Source organism: Malaclemys terrapin, chromosome 4 (genome assembly GCF_027887155.1).
Source record: "Malaclemys terrapin pileata isolate rMalTer1 chromosome 4, rMalTer1.hap1, whole genome shotgun sequence".
Classification (NCBI taxonomy): domain Eukaryota; kingdom Metazoa; phylum Chordata; order Testudines; family Emydidae; genus Malaclemys; species Malaclemys terrapin.
In genome coordinates, this window is record NC_071508.1 from 51,821,634 (window position 1) to 51,849,266 (window position 27,633).

A 27,633-nucleotide genomic window follows, 5' to 3' on the forward strand; every position below is an offset into this window, starting at 1 on the left:
AAATATTTACACGTTTTGTTTTAATTTAACACAGGTTGACCATTGTCCACAGCAGGGGGTTAGAAGCTATGAGGGTATTTTTTGTTCACAGTAGTAAAGGGAATGTAGTCAGTAAAAGAAACTAGTGGAATGGTACTGAGGTCTAAGTACATGTTGCATTGCAGCTTGATGGAAATAATAAATCAGATTTATATGTTCTCCTAAGAAGCCATGCACTGAATAATGTTGAGAACCATAGGAGAGTGTTCCTATGCCATATGTTGAGTAGCAGTCACAAAGATTAAAATGCACCCAACCCTATTGGTAGCTATAGAAAAGAAAAAAAAGTGCATGAATATGAATAACTAGTATTCATTAACCTCTTAATCCAATAGATGTCAATTTTTCCAAGTGAGACTTCAGTAAATTGTTATGTTCAGCGAAGGTGCATAAATAGAAACAAGAAAAAAGAAGTCCTTAGACTCCATCCATGAACATGAAATGTATCATTTGTATTCTCACAAAGGCAGTTAAGTTTGTTTGCAAATGGCAGGCTGTAATAAATTTGCAAGCACATTAGCCAGCAAACTCATTAATAATCAGCACAACAGCCTTTGTTATGATGACATTAGTCACAATAACTCATTGGCTGTCGGCTTGTGTTTCACCTAAAGGCCTTTTTTCAAAGGTGTTTGGCACAGAGCTGTGAAAAGTGAAGTAGCAGTAAGTTATACACCTACACCATGCAAACTCTTTGTGCAGTGCTGGATCTGTAAAACCAGAATGGTCCAATCTCTCAGTCCACACTGTAGGTAGGGTTAACTCCCCACAAAAACAGCAAAACAAACAAAATCAAGGAAATATTTTTAAAAGGAAGCGTATGGCTGTGATATACGAAACTGATATGCTGTAGACAAATTAAACCTTTGAAGTATGCTCTTGCCTATTGTTTTAACATTTATCGTTTAAAAAGTTTTTCATAATTGCAACTCCACCTTTCTGTATATGTGCTGCAATCAGTGCCACTTCCATTATAAACCTAATTAAAGTCAAATACTCATTGGTTACTATATATAATAAGCATATGAGTTAAATTGAAGTCCTATACTTGTTGGTATTTATATTTTAAAATTGTATTTCAGTGAAGCCACAGCCAAATTTTTAGGTTTCAGTGGGATTTTCTGAGCTAAATATAATAAAGAATATGTTAATGAATTGAAATGTTCATTTACATCCCTTGTGCGTTTTATAAGAGTACAAATAGTGTGGGCCACATTCTGCTCTCACTTACACCTGTACAACCATATTTAACTTCTTATATAAGCACACACATTTATAGTATCTACAGTTCTAATAGGTAACATCTGTGCAAATGGACTATAAAATGAAATAAAACATGTACTTTTAAAATAAAACTTATTTCTCTATTTCTTTTTAGGGGATGTTTTCACACAAAAAAATGCTTTGCTTTTTCCAGCGCTGAGATTTTTTAATCAAATAATCAATTTAAACAATTGTACATGCACCTTTCCTCCTCCTTTTCTATGGAAGGAAGTCACAGGTCTAGATGCAGAGCTGTGAAAGATATTTTTCTAACGACAGCATCTGATTCCCTGGCAGACTGCACAAGCAGTAGCATAGGAGCTTTGGAGTTGCCTCTGGGTTTGTTGCATGGTTATGCGCTAATGAGTTTCTTGGGCTGGCTTGTACCTCTGGATGCCATTTTCCTTTAACTCACCTTTGACTCTAAGGACTCTGTATTTTAGTTTATTTGGGGAAGAAACACTATGCAAATGTCTCTAGAGAAAGGCAGCTTGTTAAAAACAAACAAGTAAAATAACCTTGTGATAGTCTCTGTTTACATAGCTAACCTCATTCTCATTATTTACAGTATTACAGTAGCACTGAGAGGTCCCAGCTGAGATCAGGGCCCCATTGTGCAAGGCACTGTACATACCCAGAGTAAGAGACATGCCTAACCCAAAACCCTACCAATCTAAATAAAAAAAGCAGACAAAGATAGGAGAAAGGAAGTATTATTATTTCTATTTTACAGAGTTATCCCTATTTTACTGAGGCACAGAGGGATGATGAGTGACCTTTTTCAGTTGTGGGACTTAGAGTCGTAAGTGCCCAAGACACTTTTGAAAATCAGACTTAGGCTTCTAAGTCACTTAGATGCTTTTGAAAAGTTTGCCCTAAGTGAATTGCCCAAGGTCACACAGGAAGTCGGTGGTTGAACTGGGAAATTGTCCCCATATTTTCTGAGTCCCAATCCAGTGATTTAAGCACAACACAATTTTTCCTTCCAGTAGAAAGAATACTCTTTGGAGCAGGGATTCTGTCTATCATTGTGTCTGTACAGCACCTAGCACCTTTTGGATACCACAGCAAGAATAAATAATAATAGAAAATGAGTTCATCAGAGATTTTTTTTTTTTTGCTGAACACTGATATTGCATTGAAGAAGCTGCTGTTTTAGATAGGCTTTGGAAGTCCTGTTTTTGTGATTAGAGAGTTAATATGTTATATTATAAATGTATGGTGTACATCCTGGATGAAAATTCTGGAGTATAGCTCAGCAACACTACCAGCTAAATGCACTATATAAGAAAAAACAACCACATCAAGTGCCATAATGCATTTGCCGTCATCCCTAAGGAATTTTTTCCTTCTGAAACCGAATTACTCATTGTCTCAAAAGCTGAACGTTCATCTCTGTAAATAAGATATTACAGCATTGCACAGTTTATTTAGACCTCTGACAAATAAGGTTCCTCAATTGAGTCTCAATAATTTTATTGTTTTAAACTGTAGCAAACATATTCCTTGTGGATATAAAATAGGATTTACGGTTTTATTAAGAGAAGACATTAAAGCTAAGCAGCAAGCTTAGAATTTCTTATTTTTGTTCAGACCCCAAAATCCTTATCACACCTTAGGAGACATTGCACTGTACAAATACAAAGGTCGGAACGGATATTTTCATTTATTTTATGAATCTTCTTGTACGAGAGAGTAGAAACCTAAATGTTTTTAGAAACACTTCTTCCTTCTTTCCCACGCATCCAGCTGAATCCCGCTGGCTCCGAATATTTCTCAAATCCATCTTTTCCACTCCATCTGACCTTTACAACACTCGTTTGTGTTTTGATTCTCTCTCTCTCACCTTGACATGCATCTGACGAAGTGAGTACTCACCCACAAAAGCTTATGCTCCAAAACGTCTGTTAGTCTATAAGGTGCCACAGGACTCTTTGTTGCTTTTTACAGATCCAGACTAACACGGATACTCTCTCACCTTGGGCACTATGACTGCCTTCATCTGGCCTCCGTGCATCTTATCTTGCTTTGCTTCAGTATCTTTGAAATTCTGCCACAAAAATAATTTTTCTCTTCCAGCACTTGGACCGTGGCATCACCCAGTTCCTCTTCATCAGCAGCATTAAACTTAAAGCTTCTAGTCCGGACATTTAAGGTTCTACACAAATCTGCTCCATCTTGTATGTCTAATCTCATTTCCTCTGACTTTCCCTCTCAAACCCATAGTTTGGCTCCAGACAAGTTTAATTTGCTCTCCATCTCTTCCCACTCTCTCATTTGTGCCTGTTTCCACCCTGCTCTGTTATGCCTGAAGCAACATGCTACCTCAACTGCAGCACTTGAGCACCTTCTTTTCATTCGAATACCTGCTTGAAACATACGTCATTCATGAGGCCTTTCAATGACTTCACACTTAAGACTATGTGTGTGTAAAAACATATTCTGTCTGCTTATCAAAACTCTGTTACACACACACACACACCAGATATGTGAAACAACAAAGAACTGTCAACGTAAATTTCACGTATACTTGGTTCAAGGGCCATCCTATTTCATTCTCCTCTAAATGATGATGATGATGACAACAACACTACTTTGTACTTGTATAGCACCTGCAATCTGTGACTCTCAAAGCTCTTTGCATTCATTTAGTCTCAAAGCACTACAATATGAGGTAGGTATCATCATTCTAGCTTTAAAGATGGTGGAAATCTGAGACACAGAAAGGTTATGTGATTTGCCCATATTCGCACAGTAGAGTGCCAGGGAAGGGTGTTGTGTGCATAAGTGCAAGGTGAAAAGTGATGAGGAGTATAGGGGAGCCTGCATTAATAAGAGATTCCTTGTATGGCGAGTCACTAGAGCTTACTACTAGTGAAGGAACTGTGTAGGCCAAAGCACCTCATGTTCCACGCAGATATGTCTGCATTTTGGTGGTGGACATAGTGATATTTGCCTGATATTTATATATTTCACAAAGGGGTTGTGAGACTTAGTTAGTGGATGCTTTTAAAATCCTTCAAGATCCTTGGATGAAATGCACTGCAGAAGGGCTCAGTATTATCATCCTATTGATTTATTGCAGGAAATGTTTGGATATGCGTGATGTTTTTCACAATATTAATGAAATTAAAATAGAAATATTCAATGTGCTAGGTAGTTTCTGTTTAGTAAAGCAGGGAGGAACCACCATTGTGTTATGTAACTCAGTTTTAATGTTTTGACCTATAGGCCAATTTCACTTACCACAAGTTGGTAGTGGAAAACCCTGTGTGGGTTCATTCCAAAGCAGGGTTGGTACCGTTGCTGCTTCCTGGATGTAGCTTTAAGATATAGCCAGTGCTCCACGCGTAGACACCTGAATATGGATTTTGGAGCCTTAACCAGTTTATAAAAATTCTGATTTTCAAAAGTGCTAAGCACCCAGCAGCTCCCACTGACTTCAAAAGGAGCTGCTGTGTGCTCAGCACTTTTGAAAATTGGGCTCACTTATATTTAAGTGCCTATTAGGATTATAGGAACCTAACTATAGGTATCCATTTTTGAATATCTTGACTTTGGTCTGAATCTGGGCTATTAAATGTATGATACAAACTGGGTCTTGAGTACTTGATGAATTTGAACCTGCTAGTAGAATATGTAATCAAGAGTCTTATTTTGTAAATCGGCAGTTTTTAAACTGTTAGGTTCTGGAAGTAATAGAGAGAGGTTGAAAAGAGGGTATGTTTCAATGTTTAAGCTGCTCTTATAATATTCTCACTCCAGCTACGTAAATAACTATCATTTTATGTGCCAACGTAAAAAGGATGCAGTGATATTTAGAGCTGCTTTAAATTTATAAGTAACAGGACTGAAAAGAATTGCTGTGACTCATTAGTTACTGCGTTGGCTGACTAATACATCTTAAAATTCATGATTTGGGGTAGGTTAATAAATTTTTATAGTCATTAGTCAATAGCTAACAAGTTAGCATTTCAATTGAAAGATTTCTATAGAAACTTTCACTCCAGAACATTAAAATTTAACAGCCTACATTCATTTTCCCTTCACATTTTTTTTCTTGAAGTTGCTTATAAACTCTTCATTGCCCGATCTACTCTATGTACACTCTTAGATTGCCATTTAAGGCCATATTTTCAAAGGTGAATGTACAATTATGTTTGCAAGAAGATTTGCACCAACAGATCTATTATTTGCATATATTAATTCAGATTGCCTAATCCCTCAGACATGCAGGTATTTATGTGTAGTTACCCAACTTTTCTGCCCAAATGACAATTTTGCAGGCACCAGGGTGAATTTTTTGTGATTTTGAGCTCTGCCTCTATTTCTGGAAAAACTTGGTCTTGCATGTACCAAACCAAAAAGTTCATATATACAATGTCTTTTTATTTTTGTTATGCTTAGGACAAGTTTGCAACACTGACAGGCAAAACAATTCCAGACATATGACTTAGCACCATAAAACTCTTAACACAGTGTTACAGTATAAAGGCAACTTTATTAAACTTTTAACATTAGCATACCTCCACTCAAGCAATTTTGCATACACTCACCTAGTGGCCCATAGTCCTTGTTACTATCTTTGCTCATCCTTGAAGACTTGGGGGTAGTTCGGTGCCCAGCCCCCCGTTGAGCGGCTGCTAAATTACAAATTAGTCCTCTTTTCACTAGAAAATCAGGCTTGCTTCTGTATATTGCAGAGACTTGGGACAATAGGCCAAGACTTATACTGCAAGGACTTCTGCCCTGCCCTTAAGATGCAACAAATACATGTCTATCAATGATTGTCCACTGGGCTACAAACTGAAAGTGCTGCAATATCACTGTTCACCCTGCTGCCTTCACCCTGTATGAAAGTCTCTGTTGATGTGAAGAGAGTAACTTTCATCCAGCCTTCTCACCTTCGCAACATGCTCAAGAGGAAGGCAACTCCCCCACCCCCAAAAAACCTTTGGTGTTAAAGTCAGTGGGCAACTGGAGGAAAATGCCTTCCCAGACCTTAAAATTGCAATATCCAGTGTAGAACTTCTAGGCTACTTTAAGCAGAATCTGGATGAGCCATCTTTTGGCTCTGAAGCATGCTGTCTGTACTGCCATTGTAGTTATGAATGCTCTTGTGGCTAACTCACAGTATGGACAACTCTGTTATTCTACACAATGTATGTAGTAGACAGAGAAAAGCATAAACTCCAAACATCTCTGTTACAATCAGCTTGTTCCTAAAGATGTATTGTTTGTTCTGTCTTCAGTTCCACTATACAGTATCTAATTTATCCTGAGCTGAAAATGTTCAGGCTTCAAGAAGTTTGAAAATTTGCCTTTTTACTATCAAATAGTAATGTAGTCTATTAAACTAACAAAGAATGACCCTAAGAACATGATGTTAGTTTATATGCCTTTGCCAAGGGGAGCTGATAAGATCCCAGCAGTAGAGCGGAACATTTACTACTATGTACAATTCTTCATTTTCATTATTCAGTGCAGAACAGAAAACTGGGAAATTAGTGTGCTAGCAGAGGAAAAAATACAGTACTTTAACCTAAATATTTAAATGTATCTGATTTCAGAAGGCTCCTCTCTTGTCCATGTGGAGACTGTGCCTGGCATTTTGAAGGGATGGGATGTAGTGGAGGCTTAGGGAAACAAACAAACAAACAAAAAACCACATTTTTCATTAAGCACCCAGAGTTCTGACTCTGACCCTTCTATATGCATTTGTCTAGCCACTGAGTCATTGAGCACATAGTATTGTGTAACTTTCATTTCTTTAGAGGCTTGTTATATTAGAAAAATTGTTCCAAAGAAAGCAACAATTATGACATAAGCACATCTGGCTCTTGCAAATTATTCTTTATTAAGCTTTCATTTAATTACATGTGCTGAAAGGTCTGCTTTTGATTACTGTAATTTTTTTTATTTGTCCATCTGAATGATAGTAATGTTGGAAATTACACACAAACCACCTGTTTTTTTTTTCACTAATAAGGCAAAGTTTATACTGATTTATGTGTGGAAGAGGGATTAGGATCCTCCCCTGTTTATGGTAGAAGGATTATTGCTACTGCTAATTCAAGGTGAGGGATTAAAGGTGGTCATTAGAAGGAAACTAAAACCTGTTTGTTTTTGGTTCAGAAAAACACTTTATAATGCTAGGAATATTTGACTTTAATGCACATCTTTTTCACTCAAACTTCTGAAAAGTGGAGGAAGTTGTGTGTAAATTCTATGATAATATTTAAGGGTGTATTTGTGTCCTCATCTTTATGAGCAGGGATTTACACCAATACTTCTCATTGGTGTTAATGGGAGTTAGACTGCGTCAGGCTGGAAATAGAACCTATTGCTTAATTTACCATTAAGCAATATCGAGAGAAAACATGGCAGTGCTTTTCAGTAGCACACTAATCCCAACTTCAATTCCCAATACAATTCTGCTGTTGATGGAGAGTTGCTATGCAGCTATGTAAAGACCTTAACTGTTTCATATTTTTCATGGGGGTTGGCATATTTTTGTTGTTGTTAGTAAAGGCTTACAACATTGTCATGATTGTTTACCTACCTGGGCACAATATTTATCTGTCTGCCCTTTACCATGATAATTGTTGACAATGGATTAATAACTAATATATATTATGTGTCTGTCTAATAAAAAAGGGTACTTGCCCTGGGTGAGAATTTTGCAAATCTATTCATTTTTTTAAAGTATCAGGCAGGAAAACCTCAAACAAGAAAGTGATGAAAAAGAGAAGCAGCAGCAAGGTGATAGAATTATGTACATTTATTGCATCTCTGTCTTAGAACCACTGCAGGCAATATTCTATACTTGTTTCTTATCTTGCAGCAACTCTATGCAGCTCAGCTGGCCAGCATGCAGGTTTCTCCTGGAGCCAAGATGCCTTCTACTCCCCAGGCACCAAACACGACAGGGGCACTCTCACCTACTGGGATGAAAAACGAAAAGCGAGGGACCAGCCCTATAACTCAAGTGAAGGTATTTTTCAATAGAAAAAAATTTAGTGTTTGAAAGAGGTGGTGTGATTAGCAGCGCGACACTGTCCACATATTTATTTTAACAGTAGGAAGTCCAACCATATGAAAGCTCATTCCCAAATGAAATACTCCTCTTCAGTGGTATGCTGTCAGCATGGAGAATGGAAGAGCAGGTGTTCACTCCTTGGAAACAAGAATATTAGGCATTCCCCTTCATCTCTATATCCAGTACTGAAAATTCATCCCTAAAATTCAGTATCTTCAGGAATTCAGTTTTTAATTTGATAATGTGTATAAATAGCAGCTATTTTATTACGTGATTTCAAATAAAGCATGAAATGCAACCTATGCCTCAGAAAGCTGGTGCTAACTTACATTGTGAGGGCCAGAGGGACCGTAGCCCTTCTAATTATTTCACAAATCCCAGGCTGCGCCTTTTACACAACTTTGGAAAAAGACTCACATAAAAATAAAATGTAAATCAGGGCTCCAGGGAGAAAAACTGTGTCACTGCAGATTGATTTGCCTCTTGTTGATTTCACACAGCTGCCGACGACGAGGCTGTTCCTTGTCGGTTTTGCGCCATCGCTGAATGCTTGTGCCTGCTTATTCTCACTTGCTTGGAACGAGGCAGCTACAACGTGGCACTTGGCAGCAGCTTGAAATGAACATGATGCACCCCTCCAACTTTGTGCTGCAGCTGGTACCTGTGGGTGGTACCAAGTTGCCTTTATTGCTGTGTTTTGCTGTGGTTGTATTGGATTTCACGATGCCAGACAGGTTGGGAAACAAATTGCTTCAAACTACAAAACTCTTAGTTTGTGGGAAAACGTTTGGACATGCTATTGATTTGAACAACTAGTACGACAAATATAAAGACACTAAACTGAGCTGTGGAAGACACACACTGGTTTTCCACAAGAAAAAAAAACATTCTTTGAGAATAACAAAAAAATCCTATAGACCCACAATCATGTCTCAAATCATGCTGGGAGGATTCTACTCATTTGGGGTGAGAATTTTATTTTATTTTATTTTATTTTTTTGACAGGTGAGTAAAAATTCATTATCATCAGTCAGCATGGTAAAGTGCGGGCGAGTAGATATTTCTGCCTGGGCTGATAAATTTCCACTACACTTTTGTGCTATGTTGAGAGTACTAATAAATAAAAACTATTCCATTATGGACAGATCCAGCATTTGTTTAGCGTTCACTTTACTTAACTGTGGATACATATTAGTCTAATATTTTACCTCTCAGAATGCAGTGCTGTGCTGCAGAGCCGTTAGTGAGATTTACCACATACGTTGAGTTTCTAGAGGTTGATGCAGAAGCAGCCAAAAGTAGAGGCAAAATGTTTAAGCAAAGTTGCTATAGTATAGTGATACCAAACACCAGTGATTTAGGGGATTGAGTATATGCTATTGAGTGCATTAATGTGAAAAAGTAATTTTATAAGTGAATGAGCCAAATGGATCTACACCAAACCAAACTGTTACTGGATGAGCAAAATTTTCCCTGGTTAAATTTAAACACATATCTGCTTGAACTAAAGCCAATACCATTCCAGTTTCGTTGGCCAGCTGAGTTCTATTACTGACTTGACCACATGCAAATTCTTGGGGGTTTCCCTACATAATTCTACTTGAATGGACTGCAGTATATGTTAATAAAAATCTTTTTATACTTATTTTATTAAGCACACTATTGTATTGAAAATATTGGAGATCAATTACAAGTTTTTCATGTAGAGAAGTATGATGGGTTATCATAAAATAAAATTAATTAATAATATAAAAACACTCCAATAAAGTAGTACTAGAGGTGCTGTCTTTGAGAATTCTGTCAAGTATCAGAGGGGTAGCCGTGTTAGTCTGAATCTGTAAAAAGCAACAGAGGGTCCTGTGGCACCTTTAAGACTAACAGAAGTATTGGGAGCATAAGCTTTCGTGGGTAAGAACCTCACTTTTTGCATCTGAAGAAGTGAGGTTCTTACCCACGAAAGCTTATGCTCCCAATACTTCTGTTAGTCTTAAAGGTGCCACAGGACCCTCTGTTGCTTTTTGAGAATTCTGTTACCCATACAGTGTGGAGCAGTTTTAATTGTCATGCATTTCTTAATAAACCATACATTATTTCTTTGTGTTTAGCCACCTGTTGGTACAACATACACACACTGGTACTTAATAGAGCTAATAGAATTATTTTATAGGAGTCAACGTTTTCAAAAAAAGAATGTTGGGATTTCGCATCAGTGTCCAGAAAACTTTCCCACCTTACAGCTATTTCATATCAATGATGAAGTCTGATATGGAGGAACAAACAAAAAGGTTCTGGAGGCGTTCAAAAGCAATGAATTTTCATTTGTCACAGGATCGTTACTGCTGGTCACAAAGTTATTTGACCATTGAGCATGTTAGCATAGGTGTTTGTGTGCGTACAGTCATAATCCTTCATTCTGCAAGCAGCTTAGCCCAGGATGAGCCCGGGGTCCACATGGAACCCTGTTGAAGTCACCAGGGCTCTGCAGGGTTACACAGCTTGCTGTATCATGGCCACAAAGCACATGAACATACTAAGGCCCTTACCCTGCAGTTGGATCTGCGCAGGCAACCCCCTGCATTCCTGCAGAGCTCCCTTGGCTTCAGTTGGGCTCTCCACGGATACGTGTGTCTGCCTGCATTGCAAAGTCAGGAACTGTGTTTGCAATTAACAACTAATATAGGGGAGAAAATATATCCTGCAATTTTACAGAAATCATATTAACTTTGGAGATGTTAAGGTATTATAAATAAGCACCTATTTCTTATGTTGGCATATTGAATGTGTTATATATGAGTAGATTACTTTGCTGAATCATTACCTGCTAGTAAGGAGAATGGGAAAAATGAGATAAAACAGTTTATTATTGTTTTCTGTCATAGATTTCTAAACTAGTTTAGAAGTTCTGTCTTCTAAAATATAGACTATGTAACCTTACATCCAGCATATTTTAGCTTTGTGTGTATTTTAAATGGAGCGCTCTTTATTTGGCTCTTTCATATTAATTACAGAAAATCAGTACTCTGTTTTTAGAATGCTCTGACTTGCTGGCTACTTAACAAGTTAAGCAAAGGGGACATGCCCTAAGAACGGGGAGAGGATGGCCATGTGAATGGTGGATCTTGATTAAAAAAAAAGAGTTACTTAGATTCTCCCTCTTCCCAAAGTTAGACGTGTTAAAATTGGACTCATTCTCCCATATCACTGACATAAAATGTATGTCAAAGAGTGTGAATGTCTTCCATAGTTATCTGGCTACAGAGCTATGTATGTCTATACCAAATTCACACATTTAGACATTTTCCCCATCTTCATGTTGCTTCCATACTGCAAATTAAAGATATAGACACAATAGTGTTTGAACTTGGTAGAAATGATTACAAAAACATCGCCTGACCACTATGTTCTGTTTCATGTACATGAAATGTAATATTTAATTCAACATAAAATATGGCAAAAAATGGTGTGACAGTGGAATTATAAAATGAAATTGTAGAAAATGCTGTATATTTTAAGTTCTGAATAGTGTTCATAGATGATTGCAGTGCATTTACATTCACTGCAAAACTTCTTTTTTAACGATAGGAAGAGAGCATAGATTAATATCCCGTGCAGAGTGTGCACCCAAAAAAATAGATGTGAAAGGTGTGCAGCAATGGCAGGGTTATTGGTGTATGGGCCAAAAGTGGGCTCTTAATATTTCCCTTAATCAGTGATATTTGTTTAATTTCTAATACATGAAAAAATAAACCACATAGCTTATTTATATTTCCAGGAACTTTTCAAACAGAACCAGCACAAAAGCACTACTGAGCTGCTGGAAATTTTAAATAATTCTTTGTAAATGCCCTAGGTTAATTTAGATCTCTGAAAACACATTAGGAAATTAAGCTGTAATGTGAGCTAATTCAAATTTTAATTTGGCAAAAAGAATGATCCAGCCACACAGTTAATGTAAATAGAAGCATAACACAGAGAAATTAATGAGGTTTCCTTTCGTTGAATCTTCAAGGAGGCAGATAATTAGCTTCTTTTGTTATTATTGCAGGAGAATGTGGCATTGTCTCGGAGGTGTAAAATGACTGTGTCTTACTAAGTGATAATGTGTTTCATTTGTCTTTTTCTAATAATTATTTACATTAAACTCTTGTAGGATGAAGCAGCGCAGCCACTGAATCTCTCAGCCCGACCCAAAACAGCTGAACCTGTCAAATCCCCGACGTCACCGACGCAGAGCCTCTTCCCAGCTAGTAAAACCAGTCCAGTGAATGTGCCAAATAAAAGTGGCATCCCGAGCCCTATCGGAGGGACATTGGGAAGAGGATCCTCCTTAGGTAAACCCACAAGTTGGAAGGGAAATAAGTGCTGATTTCAAAAAGGGAAAGGATATGTAATAATATCAATTTTGTGTGAATAATGAAGATTCCCCTGCTCCCATAATTGTGTGTATAAGTACAAGGCTCAATTTTCAAACTTGGCTTCTGGATTAGGCAACAAATGAGCATATGAATGAATACAAGAGCCAGTTTGAGTGCCTTACTTGGATTTAAAAACATGATGGCTCATACATGAGCTCAATCCAATGAGATTACTCAGGTGTTTTAAATTAAGCATGTTCTTAAAGTGCTTTGCAGCATTAGGGCCAAAGTGCTAAGCACCTTCAAAAATCGGACCCAGGTATATTTACAGTAAACTGTTTTAGAAGTTCAGGCAAGTAGATAGCTTGACTTGATTTTCCTTGCCTGAATATGCCTGTTAGACTTACTCAGAATAGTGTTCCTAAAGAAATATAATTTTCTATCATTTAAAGTTTCAGCAACCCATGAACCAGTGGTGTCCTAGATTTGCAATATCCTTGCACCAAGATCTTATTCTGAATATGCTGAAAAATTTTTTGAGGTAGAAAGACAGGAGAGTTTCTGTTCAGACCATTCAAATCTCTTTATTATTCATTGCTCACAAATGTTCATATTTCCAGGTTTTGTACATTCTAATGTTTGCGTACGGGGAATTTTTGACCCATATGCAGGATTCACAAATGAAAAATGTTTGGGGGGGCAAAAGTAGTTTATAAAGGTTACATCATCCAGTCAAGGAACAGAATTCTGATAATTTAACTGTGGACTGAATATTTATGACAAACTGGCTGTTCACAATCCGTACCTCAGATATACTTGTAAAATACATGTAAACACTTGTAAATAATAAACAAATTTGTAAAAGTTATGATGTGTTCCAGACAACTTCACAATCCCATGAGGGATGTTTCCTGAAATATAGTTTCTGCAGCTTCCTAGATGTCATTTGGTCTTTCTGTCATGCTATTTCTAAGTGTCCCTACTATTGTTGTATCTAACACTACAGGACAGCAGGTAGGTTTGAAGCCAGACTACTAATGGCATTTTTAGAGACAGGGAGAGAACAAAAGTGGCAGACGATGAGGATATTTTCAATTAAAAGTTAAACTACACAAACTTTGTATGCTTTCTCCCCCAGTCTAAAAGTAGAAGAGGAGCTATGATGAGATGTGGTAAAATGTTCAATTTCTCCCAGCAGACTTAGGAGCCTGTGTCCCATTTTCAAAATCACTTGGGGCCAGATTTTTAAAACCAATGGGACTTTGGCATCTGTGGGTATGTGTACACTGGGGAAAAAAACCCCAAAACCTTGCGACAGCAAGTCTCAGAACTTGGGTCTACAGACTCAGGCATGTGGGGCGTACTATGATGCTAAACATGGCTCCATACACATTCCAGCGTGGACTGGAGCTCAGGGTCTGAAGCACACCCCAATCCCTGGATTCAAAGTCCAAACTCCAGTCTGAGCCAGAACATCTACATGACTATTTTTAGTGCTTTAGCGTGAGTCCCACAAGCCCAAGTCTGTAGACCTGCACTGAGGTTTGCTGCCGCAGGTTGGCTGTTTTTTTTTTTTTTTTTTGCAGGGTAGACATACTACAAGTGACTTAGGAGCTTTTGAGAATTTTACTCAGGGGGAACATAGATTGAGTTCTATTGTGGCACTGTTTTAGGGAGGAGCGCCTCAGTTATGCTAAAAACCAGTATGGTGTAATCCCTAAAACCTTGTGTAGGCTACAGTGTTAAATCAATTATTCCTTACTCAAGGTAAAGTCGGAGATGGTAACCTTTTACTTTTTTTAAATCCGCATGCTGTTGGGTCAAATCTTGCACGCTTTACTTAGACAAAATTCTCATTGAAGTCAACGGAATTGACGTCAATAAGAATTTTCTTCTGAGGAAAAATTCTAACATTGTCTCATTTTACAATATATATATTTTGTGTAATTAAGTTCACAAGCCTAGCAAACTTAAAGCGTTTAAATAAAGGACAGACATTTTTGCTTGTCATGCAGGATTCCCCAAGAATTCCTAGCTGTAGTGCGTGCGTGTGCGTGTGTGTGTATACACACATACACACATCTCTGTATTGTATAATGTACATTCACATGCAGAAACAACAGGTGGATCAAGTTAAAGCTTCACCACAGCAGCCTGAAACTACCAGTCACTGAATAATTGCTGTCTTTTGGTCTAAAATTAGAAAGCTTTATCCACAGTACTAATTTTTACCTACAATAAAATGCCTTTTACCGAGGAACGATAGTTTGTTTAAAGCTTGAAGATTTTTTTTTCAATCTCTGCTACATGTAACAGAAAGAAAAGAAATATTTTGTCTCAGTAATTTACAGCTTTGAGCTCCTGTTAATGTAATAACTTGCCTACCACCACACACTAACTGCTGTATACAATTTCTGGATTTCAAAGCGCAGTACAGGGAGTGACATTTATCCCTTAACAAAGAAACATATATATTTCTATAGCCAACTGAGCAAGCTTACTTCCTGTTCGTTTTTTGCTCTTATCGTTTCAAAGATTTCTCATTTGGGTCCAGATCCAGCAAAGTATTAAGCACTTGCTTAACTTTAAGCATATGAGTTGTCTCATAGAGGTCGGTGCTTGTTTGCTGAGCTATGTTGTGTACTAAGTAGTCACATTTGTAATGGCACAAAGAAGGGCCACTCTTATACGTAAGTACTGCATGTTAATTCAACCATCTAATGCAGTTGTTTTCAGGCAGCTGCAGACTATGCCTAAGATTTCCAAAAGCACCTCCATTCAAAATATTTCAGGGTCTGCAAATGAAAAAATGTTGAAAAACCACTGGTCTAAAGAGAAGATTATCATTACTACTACTACTACTACTACAGAGATTAATCAGGTGCCACTCTAACAGGATGAAAGCTGACTGCATAGCCAAGAATCTAATCTGAACGGTTGTCTTAATTAGGTATGTTCTGTATTTATAGATATCCTTTCCAGTCTTAACTCACCTGCCCTATTTGGGGACCAGGACACAGTCATGAAAGCCATACAGGAGGCTCGAAAGATGAGAGAGCAGATCCAGAGGGAGCAGCAGCAGCAGCAGCCGCCTCATGGTGTCGATGTAAAACTGCCCTCTATGAATAACATGGGTCTAAACAACTGCAGGAATGAAAAGGTATGCATAAATATTACTGAAACAGATGCATATGCACCATTTCCTGTGTATATTCTTAATCTGACATCAAAATGTAAGAATCTATGAATCTGTACATAACAAATTAACTGGTTAGAATAACAAGTTAACTGGTTGGAATTAAGGTTGTGAGTGGCTATTAGATTGAGTTGTGCATTGAAGATGATAGTGTTGGTTAAAATGACTGTGTTAGAGAGGGTTTTAGTGTATTGGTGTAGTTGAGTATCGTGATGGTATAACATATGCAAATATGCTTATAGTTTACAAGTAGAAAACTGGAGGATGCAGTACAAAAGGATGGACAAAGCAACAGGGAAAGCATTGCATTAAGTACAATAGCATTTAGTCAGGCATGTTAGCAATGAGGCTTCACAAGATCTGCAGAAGGGTCAGGAGGGATGCCCTCATCCTATTCACTTTAGGCGGTGCACAAAAGAAGAGTTCTCCAGAATTTAGGAAATCTTCAGGAGAACAGCCCTGCTCTATGGACTTGCCAAGGTCCCAGAGATCTGCTTCAGGAGTGGGTCGCTCTAATATAGCTGAACTGGCGAACCACTGAATCATGTAATTGGCTGAGCTGTAGGGCAGCCCTTTTGATGAAGAATGCTTTCTCAGTTGTCTTCCCAAGAGTGACTTATCCTGCAAAAATACATCACATAAGCTATTTCCCACCAAAAGTAATTGACACAAAATCAGTTGTATGCCACAATATTGGCTGTAAATTTCATTTAGCAACAAATGGGAAAATATTCTACAGGAAACATTGTGGCATAAACAGAAACAGTTATGACTCAATTATTAAATTACACAAAATTAACATCTTAATACATTTTAAAAGCAGCCCATGTTTTAAATTTTGGAATTTCTTTGCTGGAGAACTCATTTTTTTTTTAAAGAAAGGTAGATTTTAATGGTTCTAACTCATAAATGAAGTACAAAATTTATCTGGAAATTCTCAAAATCTTCATACAATATTTAAAGTGTCAGTGCTGTGTGTTTGGGGAAGTTATACTATACTGTTCATATCTAAAAAAGAAATTTAATACCTTTTTAAGTATAAATCTCAACACAACAGTAACTATATATAAAGCCTCCATAATATTTTGCTTATATGATGATCTTATCTAAACACACAAGAGATCCATCAGTGAGCCAGGAGACCATAGCAGAAAGGGAATGAAACATTGTAAACAGCACTGTTGAAGACAAGATGTCTTTTAATCTACATTTTATATTTTAACTTAATAAGATCTCTACATTACCCAAAACAGTAAAGGAAAGGGTCAGTGCCTGTTAAAGGGATTTCTTTAACCTCTTTCCCCATAGGATTAGCAATGGTTTGCAAAATAAATTCAGAGCCTAATAAATATTTATTTCTATTAGGTTTGGTTTAAATGACAGCATTTTAAAACTCATTTAATACAGATTAATGCTATGAAAGAAAGTCTGTAACAGGGAAATTAAATAACCGATCCAGCAGTCCTTATTCAGGCAAAATTCTAATTAAAGTCAATTGGAATCCTAATTGAGTCCAAACTATAAGATTGGACACACAAAAAGTCACACCTGCTATGCTTTTTTTTTTAATGTAAATGTACTTTACAAATGAATACCATGAGTGTCATTGGATCAATATTTGAAAATATTTAAAACACAAAAAGGAAGAATAAAGTGATTCTTAATTTTTTTTCTACTTTGTAAAATGAGTGTGTATAAAAGGCACCTACTTGCTCTACCAAGTCTGCTCCTTGGGTGATTTCTGAACCTTACCAGCTTCCTGTATTGCCTAAAATAACTTTTATTTCCTCTTAGGTCTCTTAGCAGAGCCAATAAAACTTTGGGAGAATCAGCTGGAATCTCTTCCTTCATGTGTATTGTCAACAACATTGTTAATTAAGTTTAAATCGCAGAATCTTTATTGTTCATGATGCATAAGGTGAAAGAACCCAGGTTGAGCTTGCATGACTGCCCATTAGAAAAATCATCTCTATGCTTCTAAACTGATCAGAGTAGATGTGGAAGTCACGGAAAGAGTATAACCCTGGATCCCACAATGCTGTTTTTACACAGAGACATTTCAGAGTTAACTGTGCTGTTTAAGGCTCTGACAACAAAATTACAGCAAGGAGATTTATCGTGAAAATTCACTGTCCTCCTGTTGTTTTTATTTATTATAGTATAAGCCACAGAGTGAAGCAATAAGACAAGACAAGGATTGTACTGGGATATTACTGCCACACCTCTGATATCTTGTTAGTCCCTTGGTTTTGTACCACAACTATAAAGTAGTGCAAATATTCAAATACAATGGGATACAAATTGGCCCTTTAAAATTATGGTATCACTCCACCCTCCGCCTCCCACAAAATAATGAAAAAATTGCATTTTTAAGAGTAGTAAATCTTATGGAAGAAGTGTACATACTTTGTATAAAATGTAAAATAGATCTGTACAATACATTTAAAACAAAAACCATACTTTTGTTCAAATATCATTACAGAAAGGTATGTTTTTCCATTCTGGATATTTATAAGCACTCCCTTTTCATTATTTCTGTTTGAATGATAATTTCCTTTTACTTAATATTTTATGTTAAAAACTATTCTTTATCTGTGGCACAGAGTGAAGATGTTTCATGATCCCAGCAGAGCCTTGAAATCATAGCTACCTTTTTGGATTTGCTTCTTCTAAAAGGATCAGGTCCTTATGTCCATCTTTTAGTGCCACATTTTAAAAAATAGCCTCCAGATAATTAGACACTGCTCATGTGAATGAGTAACAAGAGTCTAATCTCAGAAAAAGATGACACGCTAATTGCCTGCACTTTGGACTGAAAACAAGTGATTGAGTTCTGGTCAGTTACTGGTCCTTGAGTTCAGAGAACTGGTAACAGTTTGTTGTGCAAAACTATTATGCCTACAACATTATGCACAAAACTTCAAAGCCTGGGTTGATGCCTTTTTGAAAATGTCATTTTAAGGCTCTAAATGCATTTGTATTGATTATAAACATATATATTTGAAAATTGCCCCATTCCCATTTTAAAAAAACCCAGAAAGCTTTAAAGTGCTCACAGAGACTTGGTCATCAGAAAGAGCAAAATAAATTGATGACAGTGAGTTGGAATGATGCATTTTTATGATTCTTTTGAGAGTTGTGGGTCAGCTACAATTTTAAATTGACACCATTCTATGTGCATAGAGATTTATAGAGCTTAAAGCGTAAACTGGTTATTAAGCAAAGCCAAATTTCTCGACCTTACCTGATGCTGTTCAACTGTAGGCCAACATCATGAAAGGAAGAGAGAACAGCATTAGTGATGTTATGGGAGAAGTGGAAGGGGAGCTGACCCAGTTCAGGAAACTGCTGGGAAAGTGGAGACATCCAGAAGAGTTCAGAAATGGCCTCACAAAGCATCTTTTGTGTGGCTGGAGTCACAGAAGGTTGGCTCTGTATGGGGGGAATAGCTCTTTTCTAGGCAAGTCATGTTCATCTTTAAAAGAAATCTGTAAATTAAGGTACTATAACAAAACATGCACTATTGGTATTAGTCCTATTTAGTTTAGTATTTAAGCCCCGGATAATTGACTAAATGTTGACTAATGGTTCGATCTGACAATATCCTAAATGACCCCAAAAGATGCTGTATTGTCTATTTTGTTTATATTTAAAAGGCCAAATTCAAGTCTTGGTGTTGGTGCTTGAACAGAACCAACACCAAGTCTGGCCAGTATACAGGCAGAAGCATGAGTTATCTGCACTGGATAGAGGTATATGGGTGAAGGTCGCAGAACATACATGGTAAATATACACATCATATCTTCTACACAGGAAGCTATCTTCTATTTCCTTACAAAAAACCTATGACATGACCTCATCAAGCTTTTAGAGGAACCAGAATCTTGCATAATATGTCTATGCCATATGCCCCTTCCCCACCACTTTGTAGGGTTTCAGGGGTAAAATTAGGCCCAAAAATGTATGACATGATTTGCTCACTCCTTCCATGAACTTCAATAGGAGCTGCAGATGCTCAGCCCCTCTGAAAAGCAGTCCATAAATCCTTAGACAACTGTGGAGACCTAGAAATGTTTTTATGTTACCCTTATTTCAAATGAAAAAAAGATTAAACCCACTTCATTTATCCTAATGTAGACATAATGGCTTGTATGCAAAATATAGTCTCGACTTGTTTAAAATATGCATTATTTACCCTTGGAGTTGTTTACAGTCTATTGGTCAAAGCCATATTTAGGCATTCAGATTTGACTTGATAAGCCATAACGGCCCCTTTGGAAGTGTTACGGTCTGCTGTAATGCAGAGTATTTAGGGACTGTTAAATATATGGATTATTGACACAATAGAGTGTAACAGCTCCTCTGGAGTTGTTACGCTCCATCATTTACATGTGGCCACTGCACATGTACACAAAGTTTGCCTGATAGAAACACTTCAGGAAAGTTTTGTAGAAAAGCATTACCATTCACGCATAGTCATTTTTTTCCGTAAATGAGAAAAAATTATTATTATTAAGAAAAACCTTATTATTTTCCCTAAATACCTAGAGCCCTGCATATCCACGGATATCTGCTTTATATATCTGTGGACCATTTTTGCAGATTGCAGATGGATACGGATCCAAATTTTATATCTAAAGTCCTGCAAATCTGCGGATATCTGCAGATCAGTTTTGAGGATTGGATGCGAATACAAATTTTGTATCCGCACAGGGTTCTATAAATACCCAAAGTACAACACCATATTATCAATTAATTGTTTGATCAATTTTGTTATTATAGCCATAATAATTGTAATGGCAGAGTGAGTTCCTACATCTTTTCTGTTCAAGCACCAACACCAAGCCTTCTCTGCTACCAGTTATTCTCTGAACTCAATGACTAGTAATTGAATAGGAGAACTCAGTCAGAACAATATTTTTTTCAGACCAAGCTGCAGGCAATCAGTGTCTCATCTTTTACTAGAATTAGTTATGACTGTCCTTAATTTCCAAACATGAGACATGGGAATAATAGTCTAAGGAAACAGTCATATTATAGACTTTCATGAACCATCATGAATCATAAATACTTACTTCAGCTCTGCAAGAATTCACCTATTCTGTTTTGCTTTGGGATTTTAACAAAAACTTCTTAATAAAGTTTTCTCTCCTTTTTGTTTTAATTTCTGTTAGAAGAATCTTTAATTATAACTAAAAGACCGATATTCATATTTTGGGCCACTGAAGAAGAGGCAACGAAGGTTATGTGCATGAACAATTCCAGATCTCTCTGCTCCCTCTTGTTAAATCTTAACTATTTTAGTACTTCCTAGATATATACTTTACAGCCAGGCTAACAAAACAATAGTAGTATCTAGCACAAATGATCAGTTTTTGGTACTTACAAAATTGTTTTTATTGTGGTAGTGTTTAGAGGGCCCTATGACTGATCAGAGTCCCATTGTGCCACGTGCTGTACAGGCAGATGCAGCTTGTTGTCTAAGTAGGCTGATAAAAGGTTAAACAAAATTCCCTCTTTGGAACTTCTCTGGAAGAGAGAGAAGCCACATACTCACTCCATTGTAAAGACTTAAGGAATTTACTGTAATTTCTACTATGGCTAGGGACAGCTGTCCTTGAAGGATGGTGGGATATTGTATCCTTTGGTAATCCTGGTGCTTAGTAAGTAAGGAGCTTTTTTTCACAGAGGCCCAGCAAGTGGCAGGAGTCCTACTCCTCTATATGGGATTTTTGGGCCCTAGAACGCACCACACACCCATTGTTTATCATGCTGTATTTTTATCTCAGTTAAATGATTATGGCTGAGGTAGATACCTCTGAATGGAGAGGAAGTTAAAAATGAAAATCCCAGCAGTCATCTTCACTATATTGCCACAATGGGCCTTGAAATATTTTGTGGATTTGGCCATTTATGTTTATGACACCAAATAATAACTGTAAACCAGGATTTTTAAAAGTGAGTGCATAACGTCCGGCTTCTAAGTCCATATTCAGGTGCCTGAATATGAAGTGGCCTGGGCACCCAGTATCTCCAACTGAAGCTATTCTGTGCTCAGCACTTTTGAAATTCACTCCCCTTTTTTAGGTGTATGAATATGAGTTTAGGAGCCTAACTTGAGACACTCAATGTTAGAAATCTTAGCCCTACTGTAAGTTGTTATAAAATAGTATTTGCAACTGCAATATTTCCATTTGCAATTTTAAGTGTCAGTGTTTTATCCTGTCTACTTGAAAAAATGTGCATAAATTCACAATATATTTCCTTAGTAGTGCAGAAAGCAAAATAGTGACCCAAGGTAAAAATTTTCAGAGGCGCTCGAATGACTAGACGCTTAAGTCCGATTGAAAATGCTTTTGAACATTTTATCCCTGGGCACTAAAGTAGTATGTGTCCAAGAGGCAGTAATCATTTTTCTGTAAAATACAGTAGATTTGCATCCTTCCCTAATACATTTAAGAAATATCAGACTATCAACTGATGTAATACTGCCCCCTTTTATTTGAACTGAAAAACATGCTGGACTTCATACACTTAGCATTGCAGCTTGAGGAATTTTATTTTATTTATACAATTGATTGAGATATTCATTGTTGCATGACAGGATCAGATTAGTCATGAGATCAGTATTACTCTACAACAATAAGTGAAAGGAGTGTTGTGATCAAATTGTTCAGCAGGGTGGGTGCATGTTTTAGATTTAGCTTCCCAGGCAGCATATTATATCACGCAGGTGTCTTGTCATTCTTCTGAGGTGCACAGGGTATTGGTGAACTGGGATGGTTGCTGTTATATGCATTTGATTATCATGTTCACTTGCAGTGTTTTTTTAAATCAGGCTATTCCTAGGATAACAATAGGCCACAGTGTTGTTTTTGTTGTTGTTGTTTTTTAAGGCCTATTCAGGAATTAGATTTGTCTTTGAATAGCTAAATGATTACAATGTTACTCACACACGCAGAAGTGCTGTGGTGAATTTATCTGATGCAATTAGAACTTTTTCATGCAGAAATTAGAAATGGAGCATCTTGCAGAAAGGTGATCTCAGAGTCGGTAACAGTCTCTTTTAAAGAGACACATTTCCATTATGGAAAACAAGTCTGACTTTCAGCAAAAATGTGCTTGAATCTACACCAATGTATCGAATGTTATAGGAATTTACATTATAAGAAACTGAAGTCAGGATATGCATCTGTGTTTAGGGAAAGATTTTACTTCACCTCTGTGTGTGTGTATCCAGTGTGGGAGGTAGTACAAGGACACTTACACAAGGACATTCAGAGTTCTGGCACTCAAGGTTTGTAAGGGTTGTGTAAGGCCATTCCTGTTGCTGGCATTAACCTCTCCAAAGGAGGAGGAGTGTTGTGGGAGCACAGCTTCATCCTCTTTGCTTTGGCCAGCAGCGCCACAGTAGATGGGTGCAGAGTGCGGTAGGTACTGAACTCTTATCAAGGGTGGCTCCAAAAAAGCATATAAAAATCAGGAAAGGCGATGCTAAAGCTGCATGTGAAACCTTAAGTTTGCCCCTAAGTGCATGTCATTGTGACACAGTCTTTCATTGTTCGTATGCTCAAATAATACAATATATACCTAACATAAATTTCCCCCTCTAAACCTCAGATACACTTGCGTAGCTTCATGTATGCTATTTTGAATATGCCAGACAGGGTGCATGAAAATCATTTATACGAAACACAGTAAAATAGACTTACACCGTTTGAGTATTACAACATGAAAAAATAGTGAAAAATACATGACACATCTATAGATCACCAAAATTTGCAGCTGTTAACTTTGTACTTAAGTACCACATACTCTGAATTGCACCTATGGAAGTATTTGTTGTGCATCCCTTAGCATCTAAGTTAGTCTTGTGGTTAATTGCCTCATTCCCTGAATTGGTCTTTAGAAAGTTGGTGATGTGCATTTGTGCTCTGATCAATTAGATTTGTAGTTCACTGCCTAATCCCCAAAATTACACCTAAGGAAGATTGGCTTAAAAGAAAATATATACTACTTGGCTGTTGGCTAAATTATTAAATACATTTTCTTCCCTCTAAGGAATATACCTTATGGAAAGTCTAGGTCAGCAAAGATATGTCAAACCGTTGGAACAATGAAAATAGTGTATGTATGTAAGACAAGAATGCACAGTGCACAGAGCCCGCATGATATAATACTGTATTATGTAAGAAACAGTATATGAACCTGTACAGTATTAATCTTGGGTAAAATTGTCAAGTTTTTAGCAGCCACCAGTTTGCACAAATCTACATTCAAATATAAATTATTACATTCAGAAAAGAAGCAAACTTGATTTTTTGCCTTTAATTGCTAGGTTTTGCATTTGAATACAGTACTTGAAATTGTTTGCCGTTATGGTATGTTGGGATAGTGGCAGAACATAACCAAGAAGTTCTTTTTATTTCTGATGCCAGGCCTACTTGAAGGGCTGCTAGGTTTAAGACCTCATTAATAATAGTTTAAAAGTTGTTTGGGTTTTTTTGCCCCTTTCTGATATCTGCTTTCCAGCACAAGTACAATGCAGAGTACACAGGTCTTCCACTCACATGGGGTATTTCCTTTGGAAGGCATAAAAAGCATTCTTCTATGTATACTATGGCTCTTAAATGTGGGAGCAGAAACAAATCCAAAAGGGGTAGAGTTTGATCAAAGTGAATATTGAAAAATCTGCATATTTAGTTAAATCAGCATGGGCAGTTTTTCCCAAAGGAAGCTGTGGTACATTGTTCAGCCATTGTGGCTAGCGCATTGCCTCGATCATAATAATATAATCATCATATATTCTCATGTGCAGCCTGTTTACAAAGCTGTTCAAGAGAGTTTCCAGACATATATCCAAACCTACTCCAGGTTTTGTTTTGCATATCCATATTTTATAAGGTAAAACTTTTCCCACTCTCACTAGCTCATCTAAGAGCTTTAGAATACATACACAAATTCTTTCACATTTATGTCCAAACACAGACATCCACTGGCAAGCAATTCATACTACCATTCATCTCCATGCCCTCCCCATACATTCCTTTAGGTAAACACACTGGACCAAATTCATTCCTAGAGTAATTCCATTGACTAGAATGGTTTAAGTACAACAGGGATGAGTTTGGATTACCTCATCTGATACCTAACTACTTCCTAAATTCAAGATTCCTCTAAATTCTCAAGGTGTATTTATAGTGAGATTAATTGAAATCACATTCTCCATTGTTGTAGTTTGCTTACAGCACTGCCTATTTCTTGGCATAGCCCCAGGTCTATGCTAGCTTGGACATTTTGGTTTAAATAAAGAAATAAATATTTCAGCATGTTAAATTGTCACTGAATCTTCCTGCATGTTGTGAAAAGAATTAGGTGACAGGTTACTCAATATGAACAAAGAAAAGTGGAAGTGAATAACTCATGAATAACCCATAGGCTGGAATGTTTCCTTTGAGTGTTTGAACAAATATAAGTTACCAATACATGTGTAATAATCGAAGTCTGGTTACTGGTAGTTTGCAAACATAGAAAGGGGCAAGTTTGCTGGAAAAATAGTTAGTCTATCTCTAGTCATATGACATTAACTCCATAAACAAGCCCATCACAATGGAAATGTGTATCAGGAAGATAAATAATCTTCAACATTAGATTATTTATGTTAAAATCATTTTCAAACATCATCTGTTTCTGTAGCACTATTTAAAACTCAAAGACTGTCTAACCTGAAATTGCCCAGCCTACATCCTGAAAATCTGCAGACAACCCAAATTTTATTGTTAGGCCCATGGTCCTTAATGTGTTGCAAATGCTTCTAGAAGAAAGACTGACAAAACATTTCAAATTCCTCATCTTCAGTTGCTGATCTTCGTTGACTGAGGGGGGGGGGGGGGGGGCATTGAGATGGCGATTTGGAAAGCTCTCCTCTTCTTTCCCCCTCCCCCAATCCCAAAGTGATTTAATAAACAGCGGTAAAGGAGGGTGGGCACTTGTGTCTAAGATTAACCCTATATTGACCATGAGGCTGTACATTGTTTTTTCCACTGTCACTTCCCAAAGGATTTCTTGAGCTGGGAACCCTATCACTCATTTGCATCATTATAACCACCTCCCTGAGGCAGCCACTATTACCCACATCCTACTTTTCTTTTTTTATAAATTGTTGTTTAGTGCAGCATACATTTACATGCTTATTCCCTTTTATTTCTAAAGTGCAGGAACACTGTTTGCTGTATTTCAGATGCCAGTGCGGATAGATGCCATCACTGGAAGGATATGCATTAGAACTGTAGACACAGTGAGTCACCGACACATCATATACTGTATAAATTTCTGTTCTGTCAAGAGTTTAGCAGGTTGCCAAAATATATTCAGTTGCCAGCTCCTTGCCAGAATTCTGTTCCTAGCCTGATGCCAATCAGTCTTTTTTGGATGTTCATGTATAAGATTAGGTTGGCTTGATACAAGGGATTCTCCTTTATCCAGGGATTACCTGCATGTCATTCTTTGCATACATCCCATGTTTTATTCTTTGATAGAAGCAACCAGATCACACTACATCATTGCTGCTAAACACCTTATTAATGAAGTACCTGTGAACTCTTCCCATCCTCTCAAAAAACCCAAAGCTACAAATACAGGCAATATATTGTCCTGAACAGTTTTATTTCCTTTTCTGTTTTTTATTTTACTTTCTAGGGAAATGAAGGCCAGTTACATTTAATACAATTTTCATTTCTGAAAGAAACTGCTCAGACAAATACTTCCTTACAAAATAAAAAGCTCTTATTTTATTCATAGTGATTTATCTACAATAGATAGAGTGGGGGACACAAGCCACTTCCCAATACAAAAATGTCATACCATGCCTCATAGTATTTTTATTGCAATAGCTTATCAATATATACGAAATGTTGTGTACATAAAAAAGATGATTTGCAGGATGAGGAATTTAAAATAACAAGGTGCATTAGTTTCAAAGGGAAAAGGAGTTTGAGGCATATGGGTCATTTCCTCCATTTATCAAGCCATTTCCCTTTGTCTCTGTCCACATCACCTTTCTACAGCTACCTGGAAGTGTCTGATTGGGATCTGCAGAATCTAGTTTAAAAAAAGAAAATACCCCAGTATTCCTATTCAGGACAGTAATTAAGCATGTGCCTTTCCTTAATAGGGAAACTTGCATAGGGGAGGGGTCTGAGCACATGTTTATGTGCTTTCCCAAATCAGGGCCTGTGTTACTACCTCATTCTCCTACTACTGTGAGAATGCCACCCTCGTAGCATTAGGAACTACCTTGGCATCTGACTCGCACAACTTGTAGTTTTGATAGATGTACAATGGTTTAGGTCTATCAAAGGCTATTAGATACATCAGTGGTGGTTAGCCAAGATGGTCAGGGATGCAATCCCATGCTTTGGGTGCCCCTACACCTCCAACTGCCAGAAGCTGGGACAGAACGACAGGGGATGGATCACTCAAAATTGTCCTGCTCTGTTCACTGCCTCTAAATCATCGGGCACTGGCCACTGTCAGAATACAGGATACCGGGCTAGATGGACCATTGGTCTGACCTAGTATGGCCATTCTTATGTAACATTAAAATGGAACGCTTTACCTTACTGTAATATTGACCTCATTGTGACAAGCTGGAAGGTTTTTCTGTTCCTAGAATGCACTGAGCTGACACTGTATTGCAATCTAGGAATATACTGTGCTTTTGCCATCACTGTCTCTCTCCT

General features: G+C 37.3%; 1 protein-coding gene across 18 annotated transcripts in view; it reads left to right on the plus strand.

Annotated features, from left to right (window-relative positions):
- Nucleotides 1-27,633, plus strand: part of SOX6 (SRY-box transcription factor 6) — a 462,971-nt gene that overhangs the window by 376,751 nt on the left and 58,587 nt on the right. For 14 of the 18 annotated variants that reach the window (XM_054026307.1, XM_054026306.1, XM_054026304.1 and 11 more), the window contains 4 exons: nt 8,147-8,296; nt 12,492-12,672; nt 15,666-15,856; nt 26,133-26,189. In XM_054026307.1, the coding sequence (XP_053882282.1) occupies nt 8,147-8,296; nt 12,492-12,672; nt 15,666-15,856; nt 26,133-26,189 (579 nt within the window). The remainder of the gene's footprint in view (nt 1-8,146; nt 8,297-12,491; nt 12,673-15,665; nt 15,857-26,132; nt 26,190-27,633) is intronic. The other 4 variants (XM_054026312.1, XM_054026320.1, XM_054026313.1 and 1 more) reach the window with 1 other exon arrangement.